The sequence below is a fragment of the Pleurodeles waltl genome, chromosome 4_2 (genome assembly GCF_031143425.1).
Source record: "Pleurodeles waltl isolate 20211129_DDA chromosome 4_2, aPleWal1.hap1.20221129, whole genome shotgun sequence".
Taxonomy (NCBI): Eukaryota; Metazoa; Chordata; class Amphibia; order Caudata; family Salamandridae; genus Pleurodeles; species Pleurodeles waltl.
Genome location: NC_090443.1, coordinates 827,696,523 through 827,712,329, shown reverse-complemented (window position 1 = coordinate 827,712,329; position 15,807 = coordinate 827,696,523). Strand labels below are relative to the sequence as shown.

At 45.3% G+C, this 15,807-nt stretch overlaps 1 protein-coding gene across 10 annotated transcripts in view; it reads right to left on the bottom strand.

Annotated features, from left to right (window-relative positions):
• DOCK7 (dedicator of cytokinesis 7) overlaps nt 1–15,807 on the bottom strand; it is a 1,022,674-nt gene that overhangs the window by 17,742 nt on the left and 989,125 nt on the right. For all 10 annotated transcript variants that reach the window (XM_069232530.1, XM_069232531.1, XM_069232532.1 and 7 more), the window contains one exon: nt 10,392–10,498. In XM_069232530.1, the coding sequence (XP_069088631.1) occupies nt 10,392–10,498 (107 nt within the window). The remainder of the gene's footprint in view (nt 1–10,391; nt 10,499–15,807) is intronic.

The following is a 15,807-nucleotide window of genomic DNA, read 5'->3' as shown; positions in this document are numbered from 1 at the left end:
GGGTAAAAGCACGGTTGGAAGGCCCTTCTGTGGCTGCGAAAGATGGACTAGGGGCTGCAAGGGGCCATGGTGAGGCCTACGGATCTGGCCTTAGCCCTACTATCCTTGAAGTGCTCTAGTGCTGTGTAGGAAAGTGCCCCTTTTTTACATGGTCACACGCACTTTTTGCCTGGCATTCCCTGCAATTTTGACTGCAAAGTGCACTGGATATCTGTTAACCAGGTCCCCAGTGCCTGGTCTCGTCCCCTAAAAATTGTGCAATTGTTCCCCAATTGGCAATAGTTTGGTCCCCCTGTAAGTCCCTAGTAAATGGTACCCCAGATACATAGGGCACGGATACCAAAGAGGGTCCCCAAGGGCTGCAGCATGTATTGTGCCACTCTCAGAGACCCCTCACCTAGCACATGTAGACTGCCATTGCAGGCTGCGTGTCTTGGTGCAACTAAAAGTGAAAACATGACATAGCACACAGCCTGTATGTCCTGTCCCCTAATCCTGCGTGCAGTATATGCAAGTCACTCCTACAGCAGGCCTTATGATCCTAAGGCAGGGTGCATTATATAACATGTGAAGGGATATCTGCAATAGCAGATATGCCACTGCTATGTCGTTTTCGATTCTTAGACATAGTGAGTGAACAGAGAAGCCATTTTAAGTACATGTGATGGGCACTGGTCAATAAGAGGTCCCAAGGTACATGATAGCTTTACTGAAAATAGGGATGTTTGGTGTCAAACATCTAGTATTAATAAATCCTCACTGATGCCAGTGATGGATTTATAATACATGCACACAAAGGGCACCTTAGAGTGTTCTGGAAGACCAGTTCTAACTAGCATGCCACCACCAGACACATTTCTCACCCCCAGGGGTGAAAGCCTTTGCTCTCTGGTGGACAGAGACAAACCATGCTCCTGCAGGGATGTTTGCACGCCCCTACCAACAGGATGACCTGTGAATCTGCCTTTCAAGACCGGGGGCTTCAAACAAGCCCACCACCCTTGATATGTAGATCTGGCCTTCCTCAAAGGATAGGATGCCAATCTCTGTGCCCCTGGGCCCATTTGGCACCTACACAGGCAGAAAAGTGATTAGTCAGGGAAGTGTGTCCACCCCTCAGGTCAGTCCCACTCCTAAGGTGAGCTGCATGATGTGGACACAACATTTAGAAATCTGCTATCTTGGTGTTGGCAGAATTAGGAGCTCTAGGACAGGGTTATGCCCACCTCCTACAGAAAGTAGTCAGATATGGGGTGGAATGATCCCAGGAGTAAGTAGCCCATTGGCTACTACCCTGCACTCCCCAAAACACCCCCTAAATTCAGTATATAGGGGAGCCCCTGGCATCGGGAAATCGGATCCTGCTGACCTGAAGAAGGAGGACACTCCAGACATGCAAAAGCGAGAACTAAAAACTGGTAATGGACTGGGCACCAACCTTGCAAGCCTGCCTGCCAACTTCGACAATGATGCCAAAGCCAACTCATCCTCCAGCTGCTGAAACCTCCAAAAGCCTAGGAAGATGGCCAGCCTCACCCAGTACCAGACAACTCCTAGGGAGTAGCAGAGCTGCTCCTCTGCATCACTGCAGGCACCCAAGAACCACTGAAGAGGACTGCGAAAACCACCACTGAAAAGCACCACTGTATCAGAGCCTCATAGCCCATGTGGAGGTAGGCCAACGGTGTCAACTTGGTCCTCAGCCTCCCCAGAGACAAAGTCCATTGTGGGTTTCCTCACTGCAACCTTCACTCTGATGCCTGCAATCTCTTTGTGCAGGCCCCCCTCAACCGTGACCACCTTCGACGACTGCAACCCTGATGGTCCACTACACCTCTGCACCCTGGACCATAGAGAAGAGGACAACTGGTGTCTCTGCATCCCCACTGACTCGTGAGATTTGAGCCCACTTGTTAGTTCACCCAGACTGGTCCCCCAGTCCAGGCCTGCAGCCTGTTTCTGTGGGCCCCCCTTCACCGCGACCACCACCGGTGACAGTCATCTGACAGTCCAAGAACCCTTTGCACCTGGCGGCCCCGCACTGAGGAGAAGAGGAACACCGGTGTCACTACGTCCCCGATCATCGCAAGACTTGAGCCCACTCCGTAGCTCAACCAAACTGGACACCTAGTTCTAACCTGCAACCCCTTACCATTGGACCGATCCCCATTGACTAACACTGGGCACCTGACACCGCACTACACCTCTGCACTCAGCAGCCGTAGTGCTGTCTGGTGTGACCTGCTGGTGTAGTCCTGACCTTTGCTCAATACTCACCTTAAGTCCAGAAGACTGGTCTCGTACGTCGCTGTACTCTACCTGTTTGCTGTATTTGTTGTTCCTCCATAGGAAGCCATTGCAGTTTTAAAAAAATTCTCTCAATGTCGACTTTTCTAAACTGTTAAGATTTCTCTTGCAAAATGTACTTACCCGTATTGATTTTGGTGCGTAAACATATATAAAAATACTTATTATTTTTGTAAATTGGTGTGGATCTCCCTATTGAGTTGTATGTCTCATTTATTGACTATTTGCTTATTTGCAGATGTGTAACCCTCTCTGATAATCCTAAGGCTGCTCAACCACACTACCCTTAAAAGGGCACCTTGGAATTGCTAGAGTAAGCCAAGTACACTAGTAAGGGAACCCCTGGACCCTCTGCAAAGTATATATCATTTTGACCATATAAAGAGCCAGCTTCCTACAATGAGTCCACTTTGTCTCAAAAGGGACAGGTGCTATCAGACGGCATGTCCATAAGCAATGCTTGGACATCCCCTGAAAAGCCAGTCGTCCTCAGCCAGCTGTAGCGTCATAAGGCCACCAACAATGAAACCGCTCTGGCGCAGAGAGTCAGTGGTGTCTAGTCCACATTGGATTGTAAACTTGGCTACACCTCTCCCATCAGCAACAGCTTGGGAAAGCACAGGCCAGGACTCCTCCCAGATGTTGGCAGCACCTGCAAAACCGTATTCCACAGTGTGTTGGAGTAGTGGTCCAAAAGGCATGCGGTGAAAGAAAACATTTTTCTTACCTAAGGTGTCACCCTCTTGGATTCCCTGCTTGATGGGGTGGTAGGGAATGCAGCAGGATTTACACAGTAAGTTGAGGCTTGGACAATCTGTGTCTCCAGGGTAGGGTGTTGGGTGAGGAAACAGGGGTCCCATGGGGCAGGGTGGTAGCAGCAGGCAATCATGCTGTCCACAGGAGTCCCTGTGCAGGGTTTGCACCAAGACCCTTGCAGGAAGTCCATGAGGGCTTTGTTAAGTGGCTCTGAGGGGGTCACCCCCGGCTGAAGCACCTCAGTCTCGACTGCCACTGAGGTAAGCTGAAGGTCAAAAACCTCAGCAGCCCTTCTCACCGCCATTGCAAATGAGGCTCCCTCCTCCATAGGCACGATAGAAGGAGAGACCATGCAGGTGTTTGTGAAGACGTATCCAGTCTGCAGGCATCCGCCAGGTCCAATGACCCCTCCCACTCCTCTACAAGTCCAAGCCCATAGGAAAAGGGCTGGGGATCCAACCTGGAAGGTATTCCCAATCCATGTTAGGGCTGGCGTCTGGCGATGCCCCTTTGGAACCGTGCACTGGGATTGGTGCCAGAGAAGGTCAGGGGTGTGTGACTGGTGCTGGTCTGGATTCATCAGTGGATTCAAGGTGCCCCTTTGGCACCGGAGCCGTCGGCAGAGACCCAGTAGTGGCCTTTCCCGAACCTGCAGGGCCCAAATGCAAGTCAGAGGCAACAAGCTGCTCGAATATGAGGAGCATGGCCTCATAAAACTCAAGAAGTTGGGCAGGGGTTGCTCAGGGTCCCGGACATTTGGAGGGCACGGAGCCGGCCCAGGTGCTGGTTCAACCTTGGAGCCAGGCCTCAAATTATGACGCTTCCTTGTCGGATGACTGTGAAGGATGGGATGAAGGTGATTACCTCTTTGACTTCTTGCTCTTCTTCTTGCGGTGGGACTTACCCAAGTGGCTCAACGACTTTGCGTCTGAAGATCCTGAACTCCACAAATGATTCCAGGACCTTCCTCTCTACCGAAACTGTCAGTATTGTATCTTGGTCCGCCAGGAGCTTGAGGGACTGCTCCCTCAAGGCCTTTGGATTCATGGCGTGCCAATGGACGCAGGACTTAACAACATGGTTGTGGTCAAGGCACCAAAGGCAAACATAGTGCGGGTCCGTCACCAACATTGGTCTGTGTAAGGCACTTCAGGGCTTGAAGCTGGCCTTCCTGGAGGACATACTTGCCACAGCAGGAGGAAAGCTCTTAAACAGCATTTACAAAAAGTTGAAAAAAGGCTCAGCCAAAAAATTACTGATGGGGTAGCTCTTTCCAGTGCGCTGCGCCTCTGTAGGCTCCATGCATGTTACTTCCAGCATGGGCGACAACGCCATGTGGAGCCAATCAACGCCACCTACCGGCGCGCAGGGGTACTGCTCATGAAAAAAATTCTAAATCCAGTCTGACGACTGGGGTAAATTCAAAGGTAATGAATCTGTGGCTAAAAGTCTTTATCAGATTACATGCTGAAGCCATATTCTACCAAAGGTATATCACAAATGAACACACAACATAACCATGGCATGAGAAATAGACTGCCAATGTTTCATCATTGGTGAAGTGAGGATCAGCAAGCTCACTGTACATATATAATGGCATCTGCCATGGCACTATTCAACTAGGATCATTACGACAATCACCTAACAGCCCCTTTATTACAACTGAGTAGTCTAATGACACCTATGACGGTCTTCAGCCCATTGCTGGCTGAAAACTGTAAGCACTGTTTGTATCACGTCCCACTACTCTGCATAGTTCTGTTAATATGTTTGATTGCTAAAATATTGTGTGACTCAATAAAGGTGATGCAAAAGACAAACCACTGACTAAAACAAACAGATACTGGCAAAGCAAATGGATCTTGCCTTTTGGTGTTTCCATTACAGACCCACTGACTTTGCAAGTACTAGTTTTCCAATCAAAAGAATGGCAAATAAGTTATATTCCATGGCTTGGACATACCTTCAAGGGGAGAGCCACAACATAAAATGCAAGTGCCTGAGAAAACCGACATTTCCAAGGTGTGCGTGCATATATCACGCAGGTGTGCACTAGGGAATGACATGAGCACCATTTTTTTGTTCACTTATCAATCCAAGTCTGCAAATGCCATTTGGATCAGAAAATAAAAAAAAATGAATGTAAACACATTTTTTAACACACTTGAAAGGCATGATATGTTTGCTGTCAGGGTATAAAAAAAATGAATTCAAATAAATAGTTTAAATGTCTGGGAAATATATGGTGAACAACAGAAGAGGTGGGGGTAGTTTAAAGCTGGGTAGGGAGTTGATGGGAAACGCAGCACATGTTGGAAAGAGAACAACGTGGGGAGAAAGGGAAAGCCCACAAGGGAGAAAGCAACACAGGATGGGAGTGGAGGCTTACAAGAGAGCGAGCAACACAGTGTGACGTGAAGCATATGAGAAAGCAAGCAACACAGAAGGGAATCATATGAAAGAGTGAACAGCAAACAAAGGGGAGAGCAACACAGAGGGGTGGAGAAGTACACAAGGAAGAAAGCTAGAAAATATGAAGCTTCAAGAGGGAGAGAGCTGGAAAACACACTCTCTCATGGAGTTCTCATTGGGGGGAAAAGAAAAAAGTTCCCTAAAAGTGAGCAGTGGAAGGATTCAAGTCATCCAAGCAAAAGGATGGTAAACGGGTTATGTCCCTGGGGAAGCACAAATACTGGATGGCAAGGAAAATCATTGAATAGGAAGCAAGCAAACTTGATGGATCAATCAAAAGTAACCTTTGTGGTGAATCTAGCACTCTTACAACCACTGGGGATTGTTGCCCTTGTATGGGCACACAGTTCAAATTTTCTACGAAATTGTTAGAATTAAAACAATGCATAGCCACTCATCAATCCATGATGCCTCCTTTTATGTGTCACCATCTTAATGGTAAGCGGCTGGCAACTTTGCCACTAGCAGAACTGATAAGTATGCAAACAGGAGTTTGTAAAAGGACCACACCTATTAATGTGTTATGGTGTTACCATTAAGGAACCTTAATATTTTTGTGCATGGCTTTTCTGACCCACTCACTGAGCATTAATTTCCTAGTATAACTATTCTTGGAGCTGGAGATACATTGCTAGAGTTTAGAAGGCTATGGGTGAACAAATTAAGAAATATTACAGGGGCATGCTGTTCAATGCACCTGGATCCCGATAATAATAGATAGAGAAAATAAGTAGAGTCACGCAAGTGACTTGGCCTATGGTTTACCTGAAAGATACTGTTAGAGGACCACATATGCTATGTTACCTCTAATGTACTGTTTAACAGACATGCTTAAGTTATGTAATTACTAACACCTGCCTTACCTATTACCCTTCAGTACCACATAGTAGGCTTTTTAAAGTGTGTGCGAAGGCACTTCTTCTATCTCTGACATTTTCGTTCCAGCAGCCAGTTATTTATACTCTATACTGGATAACAGCTCCAACTGAACTGAAACCCATTGTACAAGTGTAGGAAGCTGGCCTGGTTTGTGGTGGGTACTTACACAAGGCCTAGGTATCCCCTCTTAGTGAAGTGTCTAGAAGCCAGGTTCTTTAGAGGTGGCTGGGGATGAGCAACCAAGGCTTATCTAGGCAACATGCAAAGCACATGCAATACCACTGTAGTTACACAGCACTTACACAAATGAAAGAAACCACACAGTGTTACAAAAGTAAAGGTACTTCATTTTAGTGACACAATACCAAAATTACTAAAGAGCAATACTCCCTTAGGAGGTAAGTAAACACACTAAATATGTACACTAGTAATCAGAAATAGGCATAGAAAAGGTTAGAAAACACTGCAAATAGGAATAACCAATAGTGAACATAGGGAGAGCCCAAACCATATACTAAAGAAACATTTGCAATGCAACGGGTCTCGCATTTCTCCGAGTTAGAGCTATTAGCAGTTGTAAACTCCCAACTGGACTTTTCTTGCCATATTAAATGGAAAAAAAGAGTGCGATCGCGCTGCTACAGTTCACTCATAGTGAAACTTTTCGGTAAAAGTGCAATTATCTACGTAACCGGCAAAAGTGCAATTAACTATGTAACAGGTTCGATGTCATGCAAAGCGCTCGACTTCTGCCAAGCCAGATAGCGCTGCGAAAAAAGAGAAAAAGTAGTCCACAAACCGGACGGAAAACAGTGAGCCTCGTATATTTTCAGTACTTGGTCGCTGCGCTCGAGGAGGGCTAACCACCGGAAAAGGCATGACGTATGCATGCCTTCCCCTAATTAAAGCAAGCAGATTTTAAAAGGAAAGCCCACGAACCAATGAAAGACACTGACGTGGCATGGACGGGGCTCCGAGACCTTTTTTTAACTACTAAGGTGTCTCGCAAGCGATACGCATGCGCAAGAGCATGCTAGCTCAGGCTCGACCCTGAAAATGGAATGCAAACACAGGACCCCCACCTAGGTAAGTGGAAAGTGTAGAGGGGAACTGGGAGTACTATAAAAACAAAGAGGTAAATAACACAGTACTCCCCGGCGACCAGGAAAGCAGGAGTAAATCACTACAATGTCCCCAAACCATCCAAAAGGAAGGAAAAGACGACACCAGTGGTGGATTTCTGGAGAAGAAGACCTGTGGAGAGGGGGGACCAAGTCCAAAAGTCACAGTGGAGTCCAGAAGGAGTAGGAGCTACTACCCACCAAGCTGTACTTGCAGGAGTTGGTCGACGGTGAGGAAGAACAGGTCAGCACTGCAGCCCTGGAGCCGGAGAAGAGTTCCCGTTGGATGCAGAAGATGTCCCACGCTGAAGTGACGATTGCAGATGGGTGTCGGTTCAGGAATTCCACAAACAAGTCTTGGCAAAGGCAAACTTGCGGTTAGTGGAAAAGTGGTGCTGCCCGGAGACCACCAAGGCCCAGGAGGACTCAACCGAGGTGGGGGAGTCACAGGGGACCCTCAGCGTTGCAGAGTGTCCACAGGAGCAGAGGCAGCACCGACAGGAGTCCCACAGGACATGGACACAGAAGTCGCAGTAGGAGCACATGCAGCACTACAGAAAGGGATCCCACGCCGCAGGAGAACCATGCAGAGGGCTGTGCGTCACAGGAAGGAGTGCTGGAGCTCCTGAAGTTCCCTTGGAGGAGATGCAAACAAGCCTTGCAGCTGCAAGAGACGCAGTGCACGGGTGTACTGCCCTGCATGGGAAGGCAAGGGCTTACCTCCACCAAAGTTGGACAGCTGGCAGAGAGGACCATGAGGACTACTTCGGACCACCACCCGTGATGCAGGATCCAAGCAGTTCAGGATGCGAGGAGATCCACGCAGCCGGTCGTCATTGCAGCAGGTGCCAGCAACTGCAGGGGAGTGACTCCTTCACTCCAAGGGAGATTCCTTCTTTTTCTTGTGCAGGCTGAAGAGTCTTCTTTGTGGATTGCAGCGTTGTCAGTTCCTGGAGGGTCCAGTTGCAGTTCTAGTGGCCAGAAGTCGAAGTGGAGGTTGCAGAGGAATCCTGCTGGAATCTTGCAAGCCGAATCTAAGGACCCACCCAAAAGAAAGACCCTAAATAGGGGGCACTGATGTCATCTGCTCGGCTTGGCCACTCAGATGCTCTCAGAGTTCCCTGCCAAACTTGGAAACAAGATGGCAGAACCCAGGGACCCTCCGGAGGAGCATTGAGCACCACCTCTGGTGATGGACTGGAGAGTGGTCACTCGCCTTTCCACTGTCCACTTTCGAACCAGAGCAGGGACTGGGGGTCCCTGAACCGGTGTGGACTGGTTTATGCTTGGAGGGCACCAAATGTCCCCTTCAAAATATACCAGTGGTTTGGGGAGGCTACCCTTCCCAAGCCAGTCACACCTATTTCCAAACAGAGAGGGTGTTGCCTCCCTCTCCCAAAGGAAATCCTTTTGTTCTGCCTTCCTGGGCTTGATCAGATCATTCAGCAGGAAGAGGGCAGAAACCTGTCTGCGGGTGACAGCAGCGTGGGCTGCCTGGAAAACCCTGTACGACTGGTGGTAGCAAAGCTGGGGGCCCTCAAAGGAGCCCCCAGAGTGCATGGAATCATACTTGCAAAAATATTGTGGTATGATTCCAACATGTTTGATACCAAACATACCTAGGTTCGGAGTTACTAATATGTAGCTAGACATAAGTAGTGACCTATGTCCAGTACACACATAAAAGGGCGTCCCCGCACTCATGAAGTCCAGGAAAATGGAGCTGGAGTTCGTGGGGGCACCTCTGCTAGTGCATGGCTGCCCTAACACACAGGTACTTGCACCCTGCCCTCTGGGCTAGGAGGGCCTGCCATAGGGGTGACTTACAGTGACCTGGTGCAATGACCTGGTAGTGAAATAGCAATGGCAGGCCTGCAGAACACTTTGCATGGGCTCACTATAGGTGGCATAATAGATGTTGTAGCCCATAGGGAATGCCCTGGGTACCTATGTACCATATACTAGGGACTTATTGACTGGGGGTGCCAGTATGCCAAATGCGGGGTGAAAAAACGGTACAAACAACCAAGTTTAAAGGAGAGAGCATAATCACTGGGGTCCTGGTTACCCTCAACTTGAATGTACCTTAAGGCAAATCAACTATGGACACTAAAATAATATGTATGGCCTATATGTTTGAAGAACTGAAGTTACTGATACTGTGATGAGCAAAAGAAAAGAGCATGAAATCTGAAAATCTAGCAACAACCATTGCAAATAGATACATTTTCCTGATCTTGAAAGAATAGAAATCTGCCTAAACCTTGATCATTTATATTACAGTAATAATAAGTTTCACATTGATACACACTTTTCCTTTCAACGTGTTTGGTTCTGAAAAATCATGTAGTTTGTTTCAATATGCAGTTTTTCCTTAAATGGGGGAATGTGTGCAATTTAGACTGATGGGTTAGTTTGCTTTAACAAATATGCAGCTTTCTTCTGGAAACACAAGTGGGTCTCCAAAAGAGCTTTGCCATGGACATCCTAGTTTGCACATGGATATCATCTTACCCTGTGCAGACAGTAACCATATAATGCACTGCAACAATATATAGGGAAATAAGCAATTTTTAATCTTCATGAGACTCAAAAGGTGCGGTAATAGTGATTTTGTTGACCAGTGCTACCCTCCGCATATTTTTGTTCGTTGCAAAATGCCACTTTTGATTTACAAAACTTTACACTTTGCCCAAGCTGGTGGTGAGAATAAAATGCAGTTAGACCCCTAGGCTCTTTATAACTGCCCTATGGCCATCTTTGCCACCAATTTACAGGATGATAGCTGTACTGCTGAAAAAAACTGCTATAAGTGGCATTAATGCAACAATGGCAATAACATTAAAGGAAGCGTACCTTTTTGTGAAGTCTTTGAAACACAGTCGTAGCTTATTATGATGCCTGAAGAGCTTTGGATCATTGGGAATTTCAGAAAGAAAAACCTGGGCAACTTCGAGTGGTCCCTTAAAGACAGAAAATTGTGTCACAACATATTGCTCATTAGTGACAAACAGAGGAAAAACAAATATTCAAAGGAACATAAGAAGCAAATCAAAACTGAGCCTTTTTTTATTGGTAACCAGCAGGAAACAAAATGAAGTTACTTATCTCACTATATTCTTGGTCCTAGTGTGAACCCTTGCCCTCTCCACTTATTGCATTATATCCCCACTGAAAAGCATTTCACACACTTCGGTAGCAGGGACCACCAGAGTCAACTCAACCTTGCGTTAGGGGCTGATTACGATCTTGGCAGAGGGGGTTACTTCATTACAAACATGACAGATATCCTGTCCCCCAAACTACAATTCCATGATATCCTATGGAACTTCTAATATGGCAGATGGAATGGAATAGCCGTCATGTTTGTGACAGAGGATTCCATCCGCCAAGATCGTAATCAGGCCCTTAGTATCACTAGTTCTTTTGGCTGTGACAGCAACTTTGCTATAACGTGTAAAAACAATCTTCACTTTTGTAAAGCCACAAAGAAGGGGAATAAGGATCCACATGAGGACCACGATATTCATGTTAGTAAATGAAACCAACATCATCTTCACATGGGTACTAGCAATAGCAGATTTTTTCCCACTGGTGGAATTTCTGCCTTAAGTTCCTAAAAAAAAAAAAAAACACAAGAGTGGTGATGAGAGATACATTCTGACATTCCTTTTTCCATAAAAATAGTGTCTTCTGAACACAAAGACCAGAACAGTAAGCAGTCATTTTTTATTTTCTCAAAAGTATTTTTGATCTGTCTTGGTGAAACAAAAACAAAACCTTTTCACAGTAAAACGAGCCTAGGTGCCCCGTGAAAATTCACAAAGCATGCAGTTAATCATATAGAATCTATGGATAGTCTCTTACTGTTGTTTTATTGGTTTAGACAAGACAATCTACCTCCCTGTAAAACCACGTGCACAGAAAGCACAACATGGACATTACTATCAAAATAGACTCTTGATCTCCACTCAGTCATCTCAAAATAAACATTTTATCTTCAATAACACTCTTTCTGGTGGATACTCTACTTAACTGCAGATTTCCTACCTTTAGAATATTCCCCAGGTGAAAAGAGCAGGTGCCCATAAAGGTGTCAGTGAGGGCTTCACCGAATAAGAGAGAGGGTTCAAATGCAGCTGGCCCGGCTGTAAGATTTCCACATGTCATAACCTCAATAGAGGGCAGTTTGTAGGCCCAAACATATCTCCCCAAATTATCACTGAAAATAAAGCACTCTCTTCCACTGAAGATCCACTTGCTGAGTTCACCCATCAGGGGAAATATCAAGCCAGCATTAAGTCCAGGGAAAAATTGTCAACATCATAATGTGGGTTTAGACCGTCTCCACTCTCACCATCATCATCTGTGGGTGGTGGCAAGCTTTGGTAAGAATCAGAGTCAAAAACCATAAAGGGGCATCAGAGGGTACATCCATTCTAGTAGATGCACTGGATTATAATCAGGTTGTATGGTAACTGGTAGAGCTTTAGTAATTTAGTAGCCTACATTGGCCAGGATTGTGCTGAAGTTGGTTCAGGGTCAGACAGTGGAACCAGAACCTCCTCCGGCACTGGCGGCATCGGTGTAGATGAGGGAGGGACTAACGCAGGTCATGGAGCAAGGGTGGAAGCCTGTACTGGATCCGATATGGTGCCCTTGAAGAGTCAAAGGAGGTGAGACAGTGCTGAGGATGGATCCACCAGCAGTAACCCGACTGAGGGCCTTACTGAATCCTTAAGCCCTAAATGTGCACCAGAGGGAGCTGGAAGAATGCAAAATATTTGCAACATGGCCTCCTTATAGTCTTTGGTCTGCTGTGGGATCGTCGATGGGCAGGGAAATTTAGGGAGCATCAGGACCTACTGGGGAATTGTCCCCACAACTTTAGATCTGAAGGAGCACTGGCTGATAATGTGACTGTGATGGGGTTGAGTTCTGCTTTGCTTTCCTGTGTTTGTTTAGACATCAACACTGAATTATCAGAGGACTTTGACCATGAAGTTGAACTCTTGAAGGAGTGACAGCAGAGGTGACAGGGAGTCTGTTCCCTCTACTTTGAGCGGGAGCAGGACTTACACAAAGCCCACAACTTCTTCTTGTGTTCAGCAACATTTAGCTTTGCTCCCTGCTCCTGATTGCCTTAGGGTACATAAGGGCATATATGTAGCACAACTTTGAGTTGTACTCTTAGCCAAACACCAGAGACACATGTGATGTCCCAGGAGAGACATCTGTAGACTACAGTCGAGACATGGTTTGAAACCTGTAGTTCTAAGAGTGGACATTTTTCTCTAGCATACTGGGTTTCTGTTTTAGGACTAATCGAAAGGTCAACAAAAGTGGGAGCAGAGCTCCTGATCCATGTCTGAAGGCACAGAAAGAAAGGAAATGATGCTGGTGAGCATCTGTGGCACTTATACGCCTCTCCGCTCTGTCATTTTCAGAACGATATGGAACCAGTGCTGAACCGTACAACGCCAACTCACAGTACTGCTGAAAAAGCTTCTTGATCCCGTCTGGTGCCTGGGGAATATTCTAAAGGTGAGGAATCTGTGATTAGAAGTATTCATCAGAATATGCCCTTAATGCAGCTAAACCTGCTCCAAAAAACTGAAGGAACATTTAGGCACACACAGGAGGTAGGGTTGCCTTGGTGACTGGATTTTAACAAAAAGGTAAGACCTACCAGTGTTGGTTAAGATATGGTCTCTTTGTGTTAACTCTCAAGAATTGTATATTTAGTTAAGCTGAAATCTGTGTTTTTCAACAACCAAGAAGCCACCACAGTGGCTGTAAAATGTTGTAACACAGCATAAGAATTTGCAGAAGACTGAAAAAGCCCACAAACCTGGGTCAAATGCTTTACTACCTCTAGTTCATATTTATATTTTCTCTGTACAAACATATAGAATGCCACAAGTAATGTTCTGGTATATAATATTTGGGTGCAGTCAATAAATATTGGAACATAGTTGGCTGGGTCACATCACTGGACAATACTGATGTGATCCTAATGGATAATTTCTGGTAGGAACTGTACTAGTCTGTGTACCTGCAACTTGGCAACAGTTTTGGCTTCTCCATTAGGGACCAACATGGGTCTACTGGAGCTCTAAAGGAGTTGGTCCTTATCCTTCATAGAGGTGACCATGAGGATGATCATGAACCTTGTTTTGCATGTGCCCTTACAGGGAACTCATTAACATAGCGTATTCAACAAATTTATGGAAAATGGGGGAATGGGTCTTTCTCTTATATAATTCGGTGGTAGGCCGTCAAAGTGGATCAAACTATCCCTTTCATAATATTCTCAGGTATCGTTGTAGCATCAATTGCTAACATGTTTTACATCTACACAGATCAATACACAAGAAGAAAGAATGAATCCGGTGTGTATTATTGTTAGCCAATGTGGAGAATAGGTGTTACGAGTGGCACTAGTGGCTGGCTAGGGTTCTTAGCACTACCCCTGCCCTTTCGTTATAAGAGGTGGGTAAGCTCCTTCTTTTTGAAGCACTGAAGGTTACCACTAGAACCTATTATTTTATGCCTGATTTCTAAAAACTTGATTCGTTTTCGTAAGCCTTCAAATGCTTCTGTGATAATCTGCCCTAAGGGTTCTATCATGCTTCCACCATTTTAGCCAATAATCTGGAGATCTATTTCCTTACGTTTGCCCAGGGTCACTATCAAAATGCATTTTTTCATCTTCTGGAAAAATTGTTGGAGTGTCTGGCCCCTTATGTGTAATGTGATGGAATCCACAATTATAAATTTTAGCATCTGCGTGTTCTAATTCCCCATAATTCTTTTAAAAAGCATTTGTGGTTTGCCACAAACTCAGTCATCCAGAACCATAAGCATCAAACTATATGGAGCTGGTGTAAAAACCCACACAAGTTCTACAGAGGGATTCAGGAAGGTATCTCTTTATAGTCTGCCAATGAGCCAGAGGCATCTGTGAGTTTTTCTCAAGGCATAAGAGACGGAGAAGTAGAAAAGTAATCCTACAACTTGCCCATAAAGGAATATGCAGAGCTAGCCAGTTCCTCCACCCATCTCCTCCTGACATTCAAACGTTTAGTGATCAATGACGCACACACACTATACTAGGCTTCTTCAACGAGTAGCTTGTGAACTACTGGTCGGGCCACCTTGGAAGAGCTCTCCTGTGTGCAGCACAGCCTACTAAATTAGAAGCTTTTGTATATATTTATACCAAAATTGAAAAGTGTGTATTTAATACGCAAATGTGTGCATTTTCAGAACCGATATGATCTTGTTTGGAGAAAAATGGGTGAACTTCCAAAATACTTCTAAATCTGAGAGCGAAATCATGTAGCGCTGGAGTGACTTATTACTATTATAACCTTGTGTCAACTTGCATTACAGCTATGGTGGTAATGTATTACCTATGTACATGGATTCCAAACTGACAAAGCCTTTTTTAAGTTACTGCTGGCAACCCTGCCTGATGCACAGAAGTGATCACTGCTGGGACTCTTATATACTGTGGCCACTAATATCTTTTCTGATGTGGCCACTATTACCAATTTAATAAAAATAGTAAATTGAAATACATTTCATTGAACATTATTAGCTCTTGTTATGGAAAACGTTGTAGACCCCGTCCTACACTCTACAACGACTATACTACTACTAGTATATGCAAATCTTTAAAGCCTTCAGGATACTTCAGTATGACTTCTTTAGATTCTTTATTAGAACATATCTATCCTTTCCTCACCTGTACCATTTCAATAATTTCTCGATCTAAGATGGTCAATGTTACTATGCTGTTTTGTTGGGTCTTTTCTGGAAGATGTGGGTCAAAGAGCTGCTTCATCCAAGTTTACTATCACAACGAGCACTCCATATGATCAGGACACTAATATGTGTATATGGGCTGGCACTTAAAGGGACATTCAATACCATACTTATGCACTGCTTAGAAATATGGTATGAACTCTTTATGCCTTTCAGAAGATGCAATCGAAAACATCATTGAAGACCCTGAATTCTTTCCATTAATCATCTTCTGTGCTTCGTATTTTTTACACCTTGCATTTTATTCGATTCATTGGAAAATGAACCAGGAATGGCCCTAGAAGAGCAATCATGAGAAGGCTTAAGGCATAGCATTCTAAGTGCTCTGTTGATCAGAAAGGACAATGCTTTTGGCACCCAGAGCAACAAGTTGCTTACCTTCAGTAACAAATGATCTGGTAGAGACTCTAGCTAGCTGGAGATTCCTTACCTTAGAATTCCC